A 22,027-nucleotide genomic window follows, 5' to 3' on the forward strand; every position below is an offset into this window, starting at 1 on the left:
GGTGAACACAGCCTACAGAGTAAGAAACCTACAGGTGAGAAGGGCCAAGGGAAGAAGCACTGGCATGTCGACTTTCCAACATTAGACTGGGAGAAGAGCCCCATCAACACTGCAGGGTCCACCTACAATCCTACAGTGCAACTCCAGGCTCCTGCACAGTAACGACATCCCTTCTCATTTTATTTCTTATTGCACCATCAGCCTAGCAAAAGCCTGGCCATGGCCTTCAACACACAGCATCATGAACTCAGAACACTGTGTGGAAAAAAGAATCTAAAATCTTCCAGGGAAGGAAAAAAAAAAAAAAAAAAGTACATCACATTAAAAGGATCAGGAATCAAAATGTCATGTGACTTCTCAATAGCAACAATAGATGCTAGAAAATAATCAATGTAACTTCCATATTTGGAGAAATTGCATCCTAGAATCCTATATCCAGCTAAAACAAGTAGGCAGGGGCTTAGGATAAAGACATTTTCAGACATACAAGTTCTGAAAAAACTTACCTCTCATGTGCCCTTTCTCAAAAAGCTACCAGAAGGAAAATGAAAAAGAAAAAAGACATGTGGTCTAATAACAAGTGACAAAGAGAATTCTCATCATGATAGTAAAGTGAAAATCCCAGAATGACGACTGTAAAGCTAAACTAGAGAGTAACACTCAGATTAGAATTGTTACTGCAGAGAGCACGGAGAAGAGGGAGATGTGGGTGGGGAGGGAGAGCAGAAGGACTAGATAGATTACCTGGTGCAGTCCATTTACCAAAATGAGTTCTATGGCTCTACTGAGGCTGAATTGGTCCCCTAAATATACACTAAATAAACCACAAAAAGGCAGTTAGTATCCTAAGAAAAAATCTAAGTAGAAAAAGAGAAAATTTAAATATGTCAAAATGGGTCAACTGCACATTAAAAAAGTAAATATAAATGATGAAGATTAATTCAACCCCAGATGTTGATGTAATTACATTGGGAAGATGGGGAAAGGGAAGTTTTTGGGAGGGTATGGTGTCAGGGGTTGGCAAAGGACAGTAAGAGAGCTAAACCTTCACTCTCTGGGTAGAAAATAAAGAAATAAAGTCTAAAATTGAGAAAATAATACCAAGTAAAATGGCATGAGCATGTTATCTGCTAGAAGAAATAGGTGATATTTAAAGCAGTCACCTCTGGTAAGGAGAAATCAAGGACGAGGTAAGTGGAGCAGAGACTGCCTTTTCATTTAAGTCCTACAGTTCTAATTTACTCTTTAAACTATGACAGCTGTTCCTTTAACAATTTAGTGTTTAAAAGAAGGAGAAAGATCAAGAGCCTAGGCTCTTGATGAGAGGGATGTATAATTTCAATATTGTAGAAGATGAAAATGTAGTACACTGTTATCACAAAGGCGTGTCGATATCATGGAGTAGACCTACCGATTAGCTTCATCGATCCTTACACTTCAAACACTTCACATCCCCTTCCCAATCACTCTTCCTGTGTTTCAGCTTGAGGACCATGATTTTGTTTTCTTTTTCCCTTTCTGGCTTATAAATACTAAAAGTTTTAATTTTAAAATTAATCCAGGGTGGGCACAGTGGCTCATGTCTGTAATCCCAGCACTTCGGGAGGCTGAGGCAGGTGGATTGCTTGAGCTCAGGAGTTTGAGAACAGCCTGGGCAACATGGTGAAATCCCATCTCTACAAAAAATTAGCTGGGCATGATGGCACATGCCTGTACTCCCAGTTATTCAGGAGGCTGAGGTGGGAGGATCACTTAAGCCCAGGAGGTGGAGGTTGCAGTCAGCCAAGATGGCACCACTGAGCTCCAGCCTGGACAACAGAGCCAGACCATGTCTCAAAAGAAAAAAAAAATTACTCCTAAGGAAGCCCAGGTTGTCATGGCTCACACCTGTAATCCCAACACTTTGGGATGCCATGGTGGGAGGATCTCTTGAAGTCAGGAAATCAAGACCACCCTGAGCAACACAGTAAGACCTTGCCTATACAGAAATATTTTTTCTTAAAATAAGCCAGGCATGGCAGTGCTCCTGCCTAGCTACTCAGGAAGCTGGAGCGGAAAGATCGCTTAAGCCCAGGAGTTGGAGGCTACACTGAGATATGATGGCGCCACTGTACTCCAGCCTGGGCGACAGAGGGAGACACCCTCTCAATCTATCAATCAATCAATCAATCAAATTGCTTCTATGGAAGATGTTATTATCTTTTTCTTATTTCTACTCTTAAAGGTATAAAGATGCATACAAAAGTCCCTGTCCTGAAAGAAATGCACATGGAAGGAGAAATACAGCACGGAAGATGTTCTTAAGCTGAAATGAATGAGAAGCATCCTATCATATAAGCATATTCAAGAATGGTACCAGATTTAGAATAGGTTTATGGCCAAAACACATGAGTAATAACAGTAAACTATTATAATAAATTTCCATGACAACAGAAATGATCCCAGATCATCTTTCCAGAGAGAGAGCCAAGTCCATTCCCCACAGAGATGGCATATGCTAAGAGCTGGAATACCTTTCAGGCTTTGCAAACTAGCCCTGGCTGTCCTGGGTATCATTATTCACTCTCCCATTCGGCATAAATGTGCCTTCTCTTTGCCAAGCATTCCCATCACTCCTTCCAATGCCAGGGTTAGATACAGACCTGGTGGTACTGTTTCCCTGTATAAAACTGAAGATACATCAAATGGAAAAAATGTGCCCACGTAAGAATGTGAAAGATACCAGTTGCCTTACTCTAAAAAAGACCTATCAAATTTAGAAGTGTGCCATCTTAATCTTCAATCAAAGAAAAATTTTAAACTGCAATCTAGCAAACTAGTTTTCCTGAATGTTTTTCTCACTTTAATGCAAAAAAAATCCCTCTTTTGTCAAAAAAAAAAAATTTCTATAGACTTTGTTTTATAAGTAAAATAATCTAAAGAATGCTTTCAAAAGGTAAATTTTACTTAGCTTAATCATGGCACGAATAGAGCACCAGGTGGCAATGGCAAATACAGTAACTTTGCCAGGTTAAAAAAAAATGTTTAATTATATGCTGTGTAATAGAATGATGTGGTGGCTTCTTACATAGTCCTTGTTGCCCATTTGTTTTTCAGAAACTCAGTGTGTGCTAATCCTCCCTGAGAAACAGAGCTCTAATTTCAATTCTATTCATCACTAGAATAGTCATGTCACAACAGAGAGATGATAGGTGAATGATCGCGTGTTCACTTTCATCTGCTGAGTTTTTCCAGATAAGGCTGTTTTTGGTTTTTTTTTTGGGGGGGACAGAGTCTCGCTCTGTCACCCAGGCTAGAGTGCAGTGGTGCAATCTCAGCGCACTGCAACTTCTGCCTCACAGGTTCAGGCAATTCTCCTGCCTCAGCCTCCCAAGTATCTGGGATTACAGGCATGTGCCACCACACCCAGTTAATTTTGTATTTTTAATAGAGACAGGGTTTCACCGTGTTGGTAAGGCTGGTCTCAAACTCCTGACCTCAGGTGATCCACCCACCTCAGCCTCCCAAAGTGCTAGGATTACAGGCATGAGCCAACACACCCGGCCAGTAAAGCTTTTTAATGTCAGTACTAGCATTAAACTCTACATCATTACTAATCACTACCTTGGCTGTATCATTACCCTGGCATTGAAAATAACATTCAAAAGGCAGCAAAAGGCAGCGACTTATACAAGATATACAGCAGTCCCTCAGTATCCATGGGAAATTGGTTCCAGGATACCCTAATACCAAAATCTGCAGATGCTCAAGTCCCTTATATAAAATGGGGTAGTATTTGCATATAACCTATGCACATCCTCCTGTAAGCTTTAAATTATATATAAATTACTTACAATACCTAATACAAGGTAAATGGTTTATAGTTGTTATATTGTATTGGTTTTTTATTTTTATTATTTTTTATTGTTGTTATTTTACTGTGGGGTTTTTTTTTCAAGTTTTTGAATCCACAGTTGGCTAAAGCGCAGATGTGAAACCAGAGGACACAGTGCGCCCACTGTACATTTAGTCAATGAAATTGGATAAATGTGTCTCATTCATGCTGCTAATGGGCCTTTGAAACTATGAATGAAAACTCTTCTATGCTATTTTTAATATGTCAAAAAAGTAGTACCCATGGACTGGTTTTGGTGCATTCTGCATTATTTTAAATAATATAGAAAATATTTTTTTACAACCTTTCTATCATGATCTCTGGCCCTACAGTTTCACCAATAAGGCTACTCACTTATTCACTCAATAAACAGGTATCTTCATATTTACTATGTGCCAGGAACAGTATAGTTACTATAACAACAAATATAAATGCCTGCTGGGAAGTCACAATCTAGTGACACACCCAGAAACATATGATTAACAAGAGAAGGCAGTGGTCATTTTAGAGACAGGGACAAAGTGCTCTGGGGACTAGCACCCATGAGACAACAAGGCTACACCCCGTGGCACAGATAATAAGTCCTTTCCAAGTTCACAGCCCCACAAGTGCCATCAGTTCCCACAGAGCGGAGTGTGTTCTCCTTCCGTGCTGGGATTTAGGCCATGGCTAAATGACCATCTGTCAGAGATGCTGGAGGTGGGGATTTCCCCCAAGTGAGAGGCTGGATTAAGTGTCCTTTAAAGCCCCTTCCAACTCTAACATTGTATAATTCCATGAGATCAGCGAAGGCTAAAACAGTAATAGGAAGCTTCAGAGAGGAAGGGAAACTTGAACTAAGCCCAAAATGATAGTCAGGACCTAAGTAAACATAAGACAGAGCAAAAGATCCCTCATTTTGTTCCTTTTCATTAAATGTATGCCAGGTCAGTCTGCAAAGCCTAATGGGATTAATGATTGGCACAGTCAGGAAGATTTCCATCGCTACTGAATACTGGGAAATATAGCCAGAATTCTACATTTTACTAGAAAATAATAACAGTAGGCTTCTCTGATTACATATATAAGAAAATCCTTTTAACAAAACATTAACAATACTATTTAAAATACTGACAGGCCTACTGCACTACACTCCCAATAATCACATAATTACACTTAATGAAATACAGAGCACGCAAGATCTGGCATGAGTTTACATTATTATTTGATAAGGAACTTAAACAACCTGAAATTTAGATAACTTGACTATGTTTCTCGACAGCTTAAACAAAGTTAACACTGTGATTTTGCATTTCAAGTAATTCTCTGCCCTTTTCTGCCCCCAACCTGTCCTATCACTTGTGCTCACACTTCTTAGTCAAGGCATCTTTACTTTATAATACCAGGACATACACAGGAGCCCTCAAGAAAGATAAGTTAGCCAAGACCATATTTAAAAAGCCAAGAACTAAAATATATTTTAAAGGTTCTCCAGTATTCACAGGAATGCATAGTCTCCTGACAACATATCATGTCTAGCAGGTCACTACACTCATTCAAAAGTTAACTCCATGTTGAGATTCCAATACCCTCAGTATATTAAACCAAAGGCTAGCATTTTTACTGAGTGTTTCAGTGCATCATAATTGTACTGAGTGTTTCAGTGCATCATCACTGCCAGGCGCAGTGGCTCACGCCTATAATCCCAGAACTTTGGGAGGCCAAGGTGAATTACCTGAGGTCAGGAGTTCAAGACCAGCCTGGCCAACATGGCAAAACCTTATCTCTACTGAAAATGCAAAATTAGCCGGGCATGGTGGTGCATGCCTGTAATCTCAGCTACTCAGGAGTTTGAGGTGGGAGAATTGCTTGAACCCGGGAGGCAGAGGTTGCAGTGAGCCACTGCACTCCAGTGTGGGCAACAGAGTGAGACTCCATCTCAAAAAAAAAAAAAAAATTGCGATAGAAATTTAGCTACACATACAAAAGTGAGTGTGCTGGAGAAGAACTGGAGGAATGTGCCAGCGAGGTAACGGCCCTAGAGCCAAGACAGCAAGACAGAGCCACCCCAACTGCCATAAGTTCAGAAATGAGAGGCAGGTCAATGAATCTGAGTTAAGCAGAAATGCTGCTGTTTTAGTTGTATTCCCAGCATGAGTTATTCAAACTCTGTTGGTTCAATTCCTAACTTACCCCTTTTTCTGAGAGGTTCAGAGTAAGCAAGTGCAAGGTCCTAGTATGCGACGACTTCCAGTCTACAGGCATCACATTCCCATAATTATCCGTCAGGGCATTCCAAATCCTTAAAAAGAAGAAAGCTACAATCAATGAAAATTAACATTCTGTACGTCTTTCTTAAACAAATATTCAGTGAAATATGATCACCAAAATGTCAAAGGAGAAAAACAGAAAGCACATTGTTTCTCAGAAAAACATCAACAAAGTAGAGTCTCCTAAACAAAAACTAGGTGAAAAATCACAAAACTGGGCTGACAAGAAGTCCTAAGGGAAGGTGAAGGCGTACAGAAAACTCCCAATAGGCAACAGGCAACACTTCCATTGTATCAGGTGCTAGGCGCTGTTCTAAGCAATTTACATGTATTAACTCATGTAATCTTCAAAAACAACATTAGAAGGGGGAACCATTATTATCCTCATTTTACAGATGAAAAAACTGAAACACAGGGAGGTAAGAAATGTTTCCAGGGTCACATGAGTAATAAATACAACTGTGCATTACACTTCTTTTTCTTCTGTAACTTCAAACACACAGACCATTTCAAAAAGTGAAAAATCTCTCTCAAACAAAAGGTTTGTTATCTTTTCTGGAGAAAGAATTCACTCTCAATGTGAGAACAGGATTTAATATCTAATTCGTAATAAAGAAGCTAAGCACTAAGGTAGATACGATGAAAAGGAGAAGGAGAGGGAGTTCACAATAAAATGCACACAGGCTCTATCCAATGCAGTTACCTGACCTTATTATCCAACAGCATTACAGGGAGGCAAGAGGGTAAAATGGAAAGGGCATTTGACTGAGACTAGGGAAACAAACGCTTGTCTCCATCCTTCTTCAAACAACAGGTTATTGGCCAAGCCCCTTAACCTTCCTAGGTATCCTCTGCCCTTCTATAAATGAGAGACCTGGGCAAGAAGCAGACACTCCTTCCAGCTCCATTACTCTAAGCATTCATTCAAAAGAGCTGTATTGAAGAGATTCCCAAACCACACCAGATAAGAACACCTAACTCAAATTTCATGACCAAAATTCAGGTTTCAATACTAAAGTAATAATCGGCACAATAAAACATGATGTTTTAAGAAAAATTAAAGTTCAGAGATGCAATTGACTTGAAATCTAATTGGGATAAGTAAAGTCAAACACTAAGCAGATGAGCTACTTACTAGCTAGAGGTATACACAAAGATGTCACGTAGAAAAAACACCCTAAAATGTATATTAGGTATCTAATGGTGAATTCTTTCCAAGTGCGTAGACACTAAGATACAAAAACAATCCTGGTTGGGACATAAACATAAGAATGAAATTTTTTTTAAGTTCCGGGATACATTGCAGGACGCCATGGTGATTTGCTGCACCTATCAACCCGTCACCTAGGTATTAAGCCCAAGAATGAAAATGTTAAAATACAGACATAACATAGTTAACAAATAGGGATTGGGCGCTAAAAAGCAGCAGCAATAGGACTGCAACTGCTAAAAGCATAACATCCCAAACGATGTTTGGCTTTAAAATGCACATTAGGGACAGGCCTGGTAGCTCATGTCTGTAACCCCAGCACTTTGGGAAGCCAAAGTGGGAGGACTGCTTGAAGCCAGGAGTTCAAGACCAGCCTGGGCAGCAAAAGGGAGACCCATAGCTCTACAAAAAAAAAAAAAAATTGAATTGGCCAGGCCCATGGCATGTGCCCGCAGTCCCAGCTACTTTGGGAGGGTAAGGCAGGAGGACTGCTTAAGCCCAGGAGTTCAAGGCTACAGTGAGCTATGATGGCACCACTGTACTCCAGCCTGGGTGACAGAGCAAGATCCTGTCTCTAAAAATATATAAATAAAAAATAAAATTAGCCTCAATAAAAATGTGAACCCAAAAAGCTCTAGAGAACTAACTCATTTACCCAGCAAATCTCCCATATGCATGGTCCATTCCTATTCTCCTCTCTGTTGGAATCATATCCCCTCTAATGCCAATGAAGTAGAATTAGAGGCAATGTCTGCAGACTGCTAAACTTGCTGGGTTTCTGGCTCATACCCTCCTGGGTAAGAAATTTTCAAACACTGAATAACTGACTGTATAGTCCATTTTCATGCAGATGATAAAGACATACCCCAGACTGGGAAGAAAAAGAGGTTTAACTGGACTTACAGTTCCACATGGCTGGGGAGGCCTGAGAATCATGGCGGCAGCAAGGGAAAATGAGGAAGGAGCAAAAGCTGAAACCCCTGATAAGCCCATCAGATCTTGTAAGACGTATTCACTATCACGAGAATAGCACAGGGAAGACCAGTCCCCATGATTCAATTACCTCCCCCTGGATCCCTCCTACAACACGTGGCAATTCTGGGAGCTACAATTCAAGTTGAGATTTGGGCAGGGACACAGCCAAACCGTATCACTGACTATAGAACTAATCCTGGTCAGGAACTTGAGTAGAATACACAAGCAGGTGAAGACAATCCAGAATTTGAGGCATTTGCTTTGTCTGCTTATTCGCTCCTTCTCAAACGAGGCTATAAGAAAAAGGCAAATGGGAAGGAATACTTCACTTAGAAGCACCTATCGGTGACTTTGCTCTTCCAAGAAAATGAAAGCCAATTAACAGTCTCCACCAAGGTCAAAACAATGGTAGCTGGAAGGACACAGAGGCAACTCTAGTGAAAGATTTCTAGAATTCTGCAGTCAAGACATATGAACTGCCTTCATCTTTATCATAAAGCATTACAACCAGTTTTAAACAATGGTCAGGAGAGCTCTTTTGCACGGAGGTCAAAGTCCTACCAACATTGAATCCTGCAGAATACTCTTACAAGTAAAACCTCAGTAGATAATACAATCCATACTTAACCAAAACAAAAGCTGAGGCTCAGAGAAGTTAAATAAAGTGCCAGGGGTCAGGGACGGTTTTGAGGTGATTCAACCACATTACATTTATGGTGCACTTTATTTACATTATTATATTGTCATATATAATGAAATAATTATACCACTCACCATAATGTAGAATCAGTGGGAGCCCTGAGCTTGTTTTCCTGCAACTAGATGGTCCTATCTGGGGGTGAGGGGAGACAGTGACAGATCATCAGGCATTAGATTCTCATAAGGTATCTGCAAACTAGATCCCTCACCTGCGCAGTTCTAAATCCTATTAGATCCTACCTAATGCTGCGGCTGATCTGACAGGAGGTGGCTCAGGTGGTAATACAAGCAATGGGGAGGAGCTGGAAATACAGACGAAGCTTTGCTCACTCACTCAACCACTCACTGTTGTGTGGCCCAGTTCCAGTACTGGTCTGTGGACCAGGGTTTGGGGACCCCCTGACCTAAAGCACAGCAATATCTGAGTAAAACAATTATCAATTCTATCTCGTGAAAAGGGAGCTGGAACAGACTATCAAGCAATGCTGAGTATGTTTCTGTAATATAAAAGGGACAATGCCAGTGATGACCAGCTCCCAACTCCTGAAAAAAAACAGAGATTTCTTATGCATTCCCAAGTCAAGAGACATGAATTACCACCAACATACCATCTACTAAATACCATTAACAAGAGCAACAACATATTTTTAAGCAAAGGCTAAAATAACCTACTTTCCTGACAGTCTAAGTGAAATAAAGACTTGTAATGATCTACATACAATCCTCTAATTGATTTAAGTCAGCTACTCTTGATAAACCCAAATACATAATAAACCTACACTAATTTTTAAATCCAGAATGTGTCCCGGGTTTAGTGATTCAGAGTATCTAAATCTACATATACATAAAATTATCTTCTCTTTGGAAACAGGCTTCCAAAAATGTCATCTTTTGCTACTGACTGCATGCACGTGTGTATAAAATCCAATTATAAATTTTTCCCTTCTCCACACCTGGGCAGAACACTGTACAACGGAACCAATAAAAGGAGATAGTCTCCAAACACAGGTGGGTCTGCGCCGCTGCTCAGCCATGTTTACAGGCCCCACTCCCAAAGCTGTCTTTTCAAGCTTCCTACCTTATTCCTGATAAATCTGTTTGTTTCACAGAAGAAAGGAGACAATCAGGCTGGAAACTCCTTTCCATGCCTGTAACTCCTGCCCTGTCTTTCAAAACTTCTTCCCTAACCTCTAAGAGTCTCTCCATCCCATTAATGCTCTGAAAATCCATTCCTTCTCATGTCCTCATTTTTGAGACAAAGTCTCGCTCTGTCACCCAGGCTAGAGTGCAGCTGTGCAATGAAGGCTCACTGCAACCTTCGCCCCCGGAACTCAAGTAATCCCCCCACCTTAGCCTCCTGAGCAGCTGGGTCCGTGGGACCACAGGCATGCGCCACTGGACTCCACTAATTTTTTAAATTTTCTTGTAAAGACCAGGTTTCCCTATATTGCCCAATCTGGTCTCGAAATGTTGGAAGCAAGCCATCCTCTCACCACAGCCTCCCAAAGTGCTGGGATCACAGGTGTGAGTCACCGCACCCAATCTTATTCCACTCATTTTACCTTCAGCCTCTCCAGAGGCTCCTTTCCCCCCATATACACAACATGCTCAAGTCCCCTTACTCTCACCATTCCTATTTACCAACTTTTGGGGGTAAAACCATGGTACCTAATTACAACTCTTAACCAAATTATAATTGCGGCTCAGGGAGGTTTAAAAAGTGCCCTCAGGAACTCTGCGCCTCCCCTCCCCCAGCTTTCACAAATCCCCATGAACCTCCTATCATTGCACTTAGGTGATTCTGTAATTATTAATATTACTTGTGTATGCCTTGGTCTCCCCACCAGCCCATGAGATCGTTACCATCAGTAAACAGGGCCCTTCGTTTTCGTCTCTGTGGCGGCTCGCACTCTACCAGGGCTCTCGGATGGGTCCCACAGATTCCTGTGCCCTGAATGCTGCCTCGCTCGTTGGTACTTATGCACAGGCAATATACTCCACCTTGAACGTTAGACTTTTTTCCACCTGCCAGGCACACTCCCACTCATCAGTCAGATCTCGTTTGCACATTTCCCTATAGTCTTTCCTGACTCTCCCCCAGACATACGCTTTTAAGTCTCCCACATTTGGTACATATAACCATTGCAGCACTAATTACATCCATACAAATATTTGTTTACACATCTATCTCCCATCCTACGTCGTGTCCTAACTTGGGAGGGACAATGTCCAGTCGTTTTGGTGTTCCCTGTGCGAAGCGGCGCCTGGCACTCAGCAGGTGCTTAATAAATGCGACTTGAGTGAATGAATGGCGACACACGTGCCCCAGGAAGTGCCGTCTCAAACTATGGCTCTGCATTGGCGATTCCCCTCTAAAGCAAACGAGGGTTTGGTTTGCAGGAAGGAGGGCGGGAGGCACCGAGGCGGAGGTTTTCAGGGCGCTTGGCGGGCGGGGGGCAGGGGATTTAAATCGCTGGGCGAGCAGAGGCCGACGGCCGGAGGAGGGAGGCGAGAGGGCAGGGAGGCGAGAGGGCGGGGACTCCCGCGTCCATGGAGGCGGAAGGAGAGCGCGGGGAGGAGCTGCGGCCGGAGGGCCAGCGGGTCGGGCGAGGGGCAGGGGAGGCTCCCGCCCGCTCCCGGCCAGGGCCCGCACTCACTCGTCCCCCTGCAGGAGGCTGCGCTCCGTGATGGGCCGCACGGCCGCCCTCGGGGGCTCGGCGCCCGGATCCGAGGGGCGGAAGCACAGGCTCAGCTTCTCCTCCAAGCTGCAGGCCAGGGCCGGGAAACCGTCGGCGCCCCCGCCCGCCCCAGCCCCGGCCCCGGCCCCCGCCCCGGCCTCGGGGCTCGCGTTACAGTTCTCCTGGTCCAGGAGGCTCCGGGCCGGCTCCTGGAACTCATAGAAATCCTGCCAGTCCCCGTCCGCCGCCATCGCCGCCCGGAGCAGTCGCGCGCCCCGCCCCGGCCGGCCCAGCCCGGCCCCGCCCCTGCCCGGAGCCCCGCCCCTGCCCGGAGCCCCGCCCCCGCCCGCTACGCGGCGGACAGATCTCAGGCTGTCCCATCCCTGGGTCTCCGCGTTGCCCGAGTCTTCATGGAGTAGAACCCGGTGCTCCCAGAAAGCCAAGACCTTAACTGCCTTGAGTCACTTCCTATATTCTCTATCATTTAGGAATAACTTCCCTCTTAGCTTCCCTTATTAGAAACCTGGCCTAAATGTGGCTAAAATAAAGGACTTCTTTAAACTTGCGACCTAATATCAGATTACGCCCCGAAAGTTGTTTTCCCCAAGGTAACCTGCTCCTTTCCTAACTTGCCAACCAGAATAACAGCCAGAGTCACTGGGAAATGTTTAAGTGGTACCGAAATTCATTCCTCAAATATTTTGGCTCTCACGTGCAAAGCACCTGCCAGATCCTGCAGAACATACAAAGATAAATAATTATGCCAGTTAACATTTGCAAAGCACTTAGAACAATGCCTAGTAGTAGATACCCTGTATGTATGTTATAACTAATACATGGGTGCCGCATGCACAGGGCTTACAATGTCGGAGTGATAAGAGTAATAAGAAATTATTTAGACCTCATAAAAAGTAAGTGTGGGGCCGGGCGCGGTGGCTCAAGCCTGTAATCCCAGCACTTTGGGAGGCCGAGACGGGCGGATCACGAGGTCAGGAGATCGAGACCGTCCTGGCTAACACGGTGAAACCCTGTCTCTACTAAAAAATACAAAAAACTAGCCGGGGGAGGTGGTGGGCGCCTGTAGTCCCAGCTACTCGGGAGGCTGAGGCAGGAGAATGGCGTGAACCCGGGAGGCGGAGCTTGCAGTGAGCTGAGATCAGGCCACTGCACTCCAGCCAGGGCCACAGAGCGAGACTCTGTCTCAAAAAAAAAAAAAAAAAAAAAGTTAGTGTGATTGGGCAGTTCAGTTTTGCAAGATGACAGAGTTATGGAGATGGATGGTGGTGATGGTTCCACGACAGTGGTAATGTGCTGAATGCCACTGCCACTTACAAATGGTTAAGATGGTAATTTTGTGTGTATTTTACTACAATACAAAAAAATCGGAGGAGGCCGGGCGCGGCGGCTCACGCCTATAATCCCAGCATTTTGGCAGGCCGAGGTTGATGGATAGCTTGAGGTCAGGAGTTCGAGACCAGCCTGGCCAAAATGGTGAAACCCTACCTCTACTAAAAATACAAAATCTAGCCAAACATGTTGGCACACGCCTATAATCCCAGCTACTCGGGAGGCTGAGGCAGGAGAATCCCTTGAACCTGGGAGGCAGAGGTTGCAGTGAGCCAAGATTGCACCACTGTACTCCAGCCTGGGCAGCAGAGCTAGGCTCAGTCAAGAAAAGTATTTTTAAAGGGAGGAAAAAGTAAATATCATAAGGAAGTATGAATGTGTAGAGGCAACGAATGCTCAGTAGTTGAGAAGAGTGACATCTCTGGACTGGCATGATCAAATACTTCACTTAGAAGGTGGAGCTGGGCCGGGCGCGGTGGCTCAAGCCTGTAATCCCAGCACTTTGGGAGGCCGAGACGGGCGGATCATGAGGTCAGGAGATCGAGACCATCCTGGCTAACACAGTGAAACCCCGTCTTTACTAAAAAATACAAAAAACTAGCCGGGCGAGGTGGTGGGCGCCTGTAGTCCCAACTACTCGGGAGGCTGAGGCAGGAGAATGGCGTAGACCCGGGAGGCGGAGCTTGCAGTGAGCTGAGATCCGGCCACTGCACTCTAGCCCGGGCGACAGAGCCAGACTGTATCTCAAAAAAAAAAAAAAAAAAAAAAGAAGGTGGAGCTGGTTAGGTGATGAAAGACAAGCTCATAGTTTGAAAAATAAATCTGAAGTTAGTAATAGAAAATAAGTTTTTCCCAGTATGCTTTGTCCATCTCTTGGCAGCGTGGAAACACATTTTCATGAATACATGTTAATACCAACATTTTCTTCTTTACTAGTCCAATAAATGTTGTGTTTTACTTTAGGGATTTGTCCCATATCAAATAAAGTAGTTCTGTGATTAAACCTAAGATACTGTTGATAATTAAAGGAAATGTTGTTCCCTATTTCCTTTGAAACCATAAAGGGAGTGGATGTTGATCCCCAGTTAGCCAAGAGCTAGAACTAATTAGTCAACAGTGAACAATAGCTTTTGGATTGATGAGAAAACATTCTGACTCAGCTCTCTGAACGTTACTCAAAAGTGATGCTCCAAAATATCAAAGAGCTATTTTTCTCCAGGTGTTCGACTACACACACAAAGTTATGAGGAAACTATCTAGTTGATGCAGACTCTCTAAATTGTGTACATGGCTAAGATAAAATTAATTTATTTTTCTTGACTCATATTTCCATTTACCTGTTATACTGTGTCCACATGTGAGTGAAAATGATTGCTCTTAGAACCCAAATGTAGCACTGTCAACATTTTCAGATGTTTTTAAATAAATTGCCTCTAGTTTAGCTCCAGTAGTATTCGAATTTTATTTTAGTCAAATTTCTTACACAGGATGCTTTTTACTTTTAATTAAAGAGAAATTACTTGATATTACCCTATGCATTTTGAATATCCCTTTGGGAAAACAAGATGAAAATCACTTTTCTTGGTCAACTCATGTTTGCATACTCATGGTAACCTTGGCACTCAACGCTATCCGTAAGAAGTCTCCAAATAGATGTGTCTGTGAGAAAATACTGTATTTATCTATAATGTTGACACTTTATAGGGACAGAGCAATTAGATTAGAAAGAAACCAGAGAGTGGAATAAATTGTTAATTGGTGCTTTGGTAGATTTTAAATAGTTACTGTAAACACAAACACATAACAGCAGAAAACTGTTTAAATACTTGTAAATTTAAACCGTTTAAATGTTTGTAACCAGATAAAATTATAAAGTAGCAATGTTTCTCTTCAATGCCTTCCACACACCTCTCTTCCCATGTGTGTCTGGGGACTTCAGGTTGCTCCACAGCCTTCCAGATCATCCTATAGGAGAAGAGACCATGTTCCACCCAGATTGTGGCCCCATTCCCTTATCCCCACCCTTTCCTTTAGTTCCTTTGGTACTGGGCGCAGACTTCTTTAAGAGAATCCAGCTCCAAGTTACTGTTCTGTAAACCCCTTCACTTAATAATTCCTGACAGCAAGCTTAGCTCATTTCCCAGTAACTCTCCCACCCATCAGCCAAATTCTAGCTTCCTACACTGCCACAAATCTAGAAACACCACAGGCTTCCTGCCAGCCTCGCCTGTTTTGATCAGTCCATCAATACCCAAAAGCTTCCAATTACGAAGAGGTTCTTTCACTTTGTTGTATCTCACATAACCTGCTTCTACTAATATGTCCACCAAAATCTATTTATTTTGGACCTTTTATTTCCTACCAACTCCTGCAGGCCATAAGAAAACGAACACGTGTAAACATGCTTACTCACTTGATATATTAAGAAAAGCTAGCCTATTGAATTAATTTTCAGCCCTTGATTCAAAATTAGAAAGAGAATATAGAAGAACTTTTAAAGAGAGATTTATAGCACTTGAGTATTATATGGATATTAATCATTTAAGATGGAAAAGGTTACTTTTCTGTTTTGACAATGTACTTAAATTTTGCACATATATATATCAGAAGTTTACATAACAAAAAATTTTAAAATCAGTTATTCAACATATAGGCCACCTGTCTTGGTCCATTTTGTGTTGCTATCACAGAATCCCACAGACTGAGTAATTTATAAAGAAATTGATTTCTCACAGTTCTGGAGGTGAGAAAGTCCAAGATTATGGTGCTGACATCTGGTGAGGGCTTTCATGTTGTGTCATCTCAAGGCAGAAGGTGGAAGGGCAAGAGAGTGTGAGAGAGCAGGGAGAGAAGGAAGGTCAGACTGATTCATTTATCAGAAATCTACTTCTGCCATAACTAACACGCTTCTGAGATAATGCTGTTAATTCATACATGAGGGCATTGTCCCCCATGATCCAAACACCTCTCAAAACTGTTGCATTGGGGATGAAGTTTCCAACACAAAATTTAGGGGACACAGTCACACCATAGCACCACCTAAAAGTATAATCAGTCAGAAAATATAAGAACTGCAAAAGAAACTGTTGAATACAAAACCAAAAAATATCTTGTTGTCGAAGTACCATACTTAGCAAAGGCCAGAGGCATTATAAAGCAACAGTAAAATAATGAGAAGGTATGTAAATGAAAGTTTATTGAGAAGAGCTAAGGTAATTGATGAAATCATTTATAACTAGAAGGAAAAAAAAAACAGCTGATGAAACAAAAGTAACAATAATTTGGAAATCTATATGGTGACCCAATGATTTAAGGAAAGATTGCTTGCTTGCCAAAAAGGAAAGAGTAGCTTCTCTTCATTTTTTCTCCTGTAAAAAAAAAAAAGAAAAATCAAATTAACCAGACATAGTAGCATGTGCCTGTAGTCCAAATTACTTGGGAGGCTGAGGCAGGTGGATCACTTGAGCCCAGGAGTTCATTACAGTGAGCTATGATGGCACCACTACACTTCAGCCTGGGTGACAGAGCAAGACCCTGTCTCTTAAAAAATAAAAATCAAGAAACTGTTGAGGAGACAAAGATGACAATCTAGAATTTAGTAATAAAGAATATTTCATTCCAGTTCATTCAAGTTTGATAGAGATAAATCTTTAGTGAACAGCCATACCTTCCATTTTAATGATTAAGCCAGCGTCCTGATCAGGCAGAACCACCTGAAGAAGAAGCAGTAGCAGGCTCCAAGAGAAGGAACCAGGGTGACTGGCCATGGCTGCACCCTTACAAGGCACCACAATAGCTGGGTAGGGAAAACACTGCCAAGTGCATGCCTGCTTGTGTTCTGGGTAATCAAATGCTGGTCTCTTAAAAATAAATGGAAACAACCATTGGCGGTAGTTGTTTATCTGACATCATAATTTGTTCACCATCCCTCCTATTTTGCCTCTTGATTAAATCTGTATTTTATACTACAGTTATGTAAATTAACTTCACTGGAAAGTAATACAAAATTAATAAAATAGACTATTGTCATTGGTGGACTTGAGTTTTCAGGGAGGCATTTGAGGCACTAATTTGAGAAGAAAAAGAAAATCAGTGGAAATGGGAAAGCTTTCTTTGACCCATACAGGAAAAAAAAAAAAAGATGAAGAAAAGAGAAAAAGTTGTGAACCTTCAAGAAAATAGAAATAAGTTCACTTCACACTGACCTGGGGGAAAACAAGTAAGAAAAAAAGCAAAAAGTTATATTGAGCACGATGACTGAGTGTCAGTAGGTGACACCGTAATAGAGTAACAGGGCACATCTGGAGACTAGGTGGCATCAAAAGAGGCACCAATAGGTTTATAGAGAGAAGTGGACACAGACAATTCAGAGGCGTTTGCAGCTGAAAAGAAAAAGGGAGACTTGGATTATATTTGGGTAGCATTATGTTTTATTTTCTGGCATACTTATTAATATAAATTTCTTATAAGAGTACTTGTCCCAAATTGTCTCTAGTTTCAAGTGTTAGGACAAGGGAACCATACTATCCAGCAATATTCCACAAAATCAGCCAGATAAGTCTGCCAAAATTTGCACTGAGGGTAGTATAAGAATGAGCATTAGGCCGGGCACAGTAGCTCACGCCTGTAATCCCAACACTTTGGGAGACCGAGGCAGGTGGATTACTTGAGGCCAGGAGTTCGAGACCAGCCTGGCCAACCACATCTCTACTAAAAATCCAAAACTTAGCGGGGCATAATGACTCATGCTTGTAGTCCCAGCCTACTCGGGAGGCTGAGGCACAAGAATCATTTGAACCTGGGAGGCGGAGGTTGCAGTGAGCAGAGATTGCGCCACTGCACTCCAGTCTGGGCAACAGCGAGACTTGGCCTCAAAAAAAATTTTGTATTCTTGCCCCTAAGTTTTTATATTCAAACGTATTAAAATTTCCTGTCTTTAAAAAAGGAAAATTTCATTGTAAACAAGGTGGGGATGAAGTGGGACTAAAGGTGAGGATGTCTATTTTGCATAAAACATTTTAATTTTTTTAAGCTGTAAGTTTAGTAGGGTTTTCTCTTCTCTTTTCTTATTAAGTGTGGTCAAAATGTCTTCACAGCAAAAGAGCTGCGCCAATATCACTCATCAAAATAGCTTAATCAAAATGTTATGTGGCTAAATAAATATCCCACTTAAGTCAGATGGGTGTTGGTCTACAGAAACAAAACAAAGTAGCCTATTAAGATAATTGTTTACATAATTTAAGCAAACAGACATGTAATTGCTCAATTTTCTGCCTGATTTGACTAGGGTAGACATAAAAGTAAGCTAGTTGTTTCTAATCTGGTATTAAAGGGTGTAGCATAGGAGATTTGTTAATTCCTTGTTCTTATTGTTTAAAGAAAGAAATGTTAGTTTTATTCCATGTTGTAAAGACAGAGACAGTTACTTTGTAACTCCAAAGGATTGCTCTGCTCTTTGGAAAACTGGATTAGTATATACCCCAATGTCAGTGATTCTCACCAACCTGGGATTTGTGATGAACTGAATTACCACCCGTGCCTGAATTTCAGTATCTCATTAACCCCCAGCCATGGAAATGCAAGACTCTTGGTACCCCTGATGCCTACATTGTGCTGTTGATGTACCCAGCTCTGTGGCTAAGTGGGCACCGGAGACAGCAGGCACTCTCCAGACTGCATCTACCTAGACGGGCCAGCTAAACTCAGCCTCAGCCTTCTCCTTTTGGTATGAGCTAAACTGTGTCCTCTCAAAATCCATAGTTGAAGCTGTAAGCCCCAGCACCTCAGAATATGACTGTATTGAGAGGTAAAGTATTCATAGATGTGATTAAATTAAAATGAAGAATATTTGGATGGGCACAGTGGCTCACCTGTAATCCCTGCATTTTGGGAGACCGAGGCGGGCAGATCACTCACTTGAGGTCAGGAGTTTGAGACCAGCCTGGCCAACATGATGAAATGCCATCTCTACTAAAAATGCAAAATATATATTAGCCAGGTGTGGTGGCATGAGCCTGTAATCCCAGCTACTAATGAGGCTGAGGCAGGAGAATCACTTGAACCCAGGAGATGGAGGTTGCAGTGAGCCAAGATTGCACCATTGCCCTCCAGCCTGGGCAACAGAGTGAGACTGTCTCAAATTTAAAAAATAATAATAATAAAAGAAAGAAAAGAAAATTTGTTAAGAGTGTGCCCTAATCCAGTCTGACTGGTATCCAGAGGAAATTTGGACACACCAGAAAACAGCAGGGATGCAGTCACACAGAGGAGAGGCCACATGAAGACAAGGTGAGATGGTGACCATGTGCAGGCCGAGGAGAGACACCTTAGCAGAAACCAACCCAGCTGACACCTTCGTCTTAGACTTCTAGCATCCAGAACTGTGAGGAAATGAATTTCTTTTGCTTCAGCTGCCCAGTCTGTGACATTTTGCCATGGGAGCTCTCACAGACTGATACACCATCCATAGTCATCCCAGTGGTTCCTGACAGTCTCCACAGAGATGGGACAGATATGATTCTCTTCTTCCTTCTGGCTTCTCTGTCGCCTTGAATATTGCTGTCTCCTAGAAATAACAGCAAGTGGCTGTTAACTGGGTGACATACTAGTGAAAGCAGAACCAGAGCTTTCTGCCTACCCTATGACCCACCTACAGGTGAGAAAACTAGAAATTCTAAAGAAGAATTCGAGTCGTCGAGATACAGAACTGTCAGCCAGATTAGGAGGGCCTGGGGTGCTCCCTACTCAAGCCAAGTGTGAGGGCTTCCCAAGAACCAGAGTGTGGGCCAACCTTGCAAGAAGGATCAATAAACAGTGTCTTCCTCTCCAGCTGGATGGTTACTTAGATGAAGGACCTGGACACTGCTGCCCCTGTGAGCCCAGAGTGGGACACCATGAGGGAGTTCTTGGGAGATCCTGATTGAAGTCCCCTGGAATTAGGAGACACATGGGAAGTTAAAAACTGAGGCTAACTCGTGCCTAAAGAACTCTGAAAGCACGAGGGTGGGGAGCTTCCCATGATGACAGTGCTGAGAAAGAGGTCTACAGAGTGAGCAGCCCATGCTTACACCATCTGTTGGGTAAGGATGCATGGTTTTCCCTGGGGCCAAGTGGAAAGACAGCCCTGAAGAGAGCTAGACTTGAGTCACCTTGAAAAGGTCCCACAAAGATTGTAAACTAGTTCAACCATTATGGAAAACAGTATGGCGATTCCTCAAGGATCTAGAACTAGAAGTACCATATGACCCAGCCATCCCATTACTGGGTATATACCCAAAGGATTATAAATCATGCTGCTATAAAGACACATGCACACGTATGTTCATTGTGGCACTATTCACAATAGCAAAGACTTGGAATTAACCCAAATGTCCATCAGTGACAGACTGGATTAAGAAAATGTGGCACATATACACCATGGAATACTACGCAGCCATAAAAAAGGATGAGTTTGTGTCCTTTGTAGGGACATGGATGCAGTTGGAAACCATCATTCTCAGCAAACTATCGCAAGAACAGAAAACCAAACACCGCATGTTCTCACTCATAGGTGGGAACTGAACAATGAGATCACTTGGACTCGGGAAGGGGAACATCATACACCGGGGCCTATCATGGGGAGGGGGGAGGGGGGAGGGGGGAGGGATTGCATTGGGAGTTATACCTGATGTAAATGACGAGTTGATGGGTGCTGACGAGTTGATGGGTGCAGCACACCAACATGGCACAAGTATACATATGTAACAAACCTGCACGTTATGCACATGTACCCTAGAACTTAAAGTATAATAATAAAAAAAAAGAAAAAGAAAAAGAAAAAAAAAAAAGAAAAGGTCCCACAAAAAGGGCTAGCAGGGTTGAGGAGACCCCAGCAGGAGACCACCCCAACCTAACAGGAAGAGGATGCAGAGTGGGGGAGGATGTGATAGAGAAAAGTGAAAGAGCAAACCAGTTCTCAGGTCAGGTCTAAGCAGGCCAGGAGGCTAACACAAATATAAGATAGAGGTTGTGATTTACATTGAATCAGACTTCTTCACACGTAGTAGTAAGACTGTTCTTATATATGAAAGTCACTGAAAAGCCATGGGCTCCAGCCAAAGATGCCAGCCAGGAGTGTGGAAGGGAAATAGGACAATTCATGTTTAAAGACGAGGATGGGAGGAGAAAGGGAGCTTTCTCCTTAGTGTACTTTAGCAAATTCAACCCATTCAAATTTTAGCTCTAACCACCTTGGACAGACACCATTGCAGCCCTCAATTTTCATCTCTCCTAGATGGTTCCCACCCCCTGCCTCATCATGCACGGAGCCTTTCATTTTCTTTCCAAATCAATAGCAGTGTCCTGATAAATATCAGTTCATGAGAATATAAATGCTTAAGAAGTTTTCCATTCCAGTACAATGAGACTCAACTTTGAGATCACCTGGCATCACCATAGCGGTAATTAATCTACATTTAAACCACCAATCAAGATAAATGCCAAGTAGAAATAGTTACTAGAGGATGGATGTACAGATGAGAACTATCTCAATGAAAATGTCTCCAAAATTCCAGGCTGTGATCTGGATGCAATGCAGTTGCTCATGTAGGTCAGAAATCAAGGGAAAAAATCCACCAGCTCTCTGGTCCCATTATGAAAGTGTGGTGGATTGAGGGTATTAACTACTGGAAATCACAGGGGACCAAAGACACCAGTTCTGTGGAATAAAGTAAGTTTGAGATAAAGTGCAGTACAGACGGTCAAGGTAATGCTGCCTTTTGCTTTACCTTCAGAAGCTGAAGGTAACAAGGTTATCTTTTGTTATGAGATGCTTTGATTTGAGTCAGCCAAGTGTAGGGTTTTGGTATTTGACAAATAAGGATTCCTTCTCCTTTGCCGAACACCTGGCTTAATGGTAATATATCATCATTTTTATTTGTCAAAAACATTTTAAAATTATTCATTACCTCTTTGTTATTCAAGTTTGCTTTGCCACAAACCTCAACTTCCCAGCCCT

General features: G+C 42.5%; 1 protein-coding gene across 9 annotated transcripts in view; it reads right to left on the reverse strand.

The window, feature by feature from the left end:
• Positions 1-11,962, reverse strand: part of LOC105464835 (fasciculation and elongation protein zeta 2) — an 82,452-nt gene extending 70,490 nt beyond the window's left edge. For all 9 annotated transcript variants that reach the window (XR_011611612.1, XR_011611614.1, XR_011611613.1 and 6 more), the window contains exons 1-2: positions 11,665-11,962; positions 6,047-6,155 (exon numbers count right to left, since the gene is read on the reverse strand). Coding sequence is in view for 5 of the 9 variants with exons in the window: in XM_071076511.1 (XP_070932612.1) it covers positions 6,047-6,155; positions 11,665-11,936 (381 nt within the window). In the remaining 4 variants the exon portion in view is untranslated. The remainder of the gene's footprint in view (positions 1-6,046; positions 6,156-11,664) is intronic.
• Positions 11,963-22,027: the final 10,065 nt, after the last annotated feature.

Source organism: Macaca nemestrina, chromosome 13, assembly GCF_043159975.1.
Source record: "Macaca nemestrina isolate mMacNem1 chromosome 13, mMacNem.hap1, whole genome shotgun sequence".
Classification (NCBI taxonomy): Eukaryota; Metazoa; Chordata; class Mammalia; order Primates; family Cercopithecidae; genus Macaca; species Macaca nemestrina.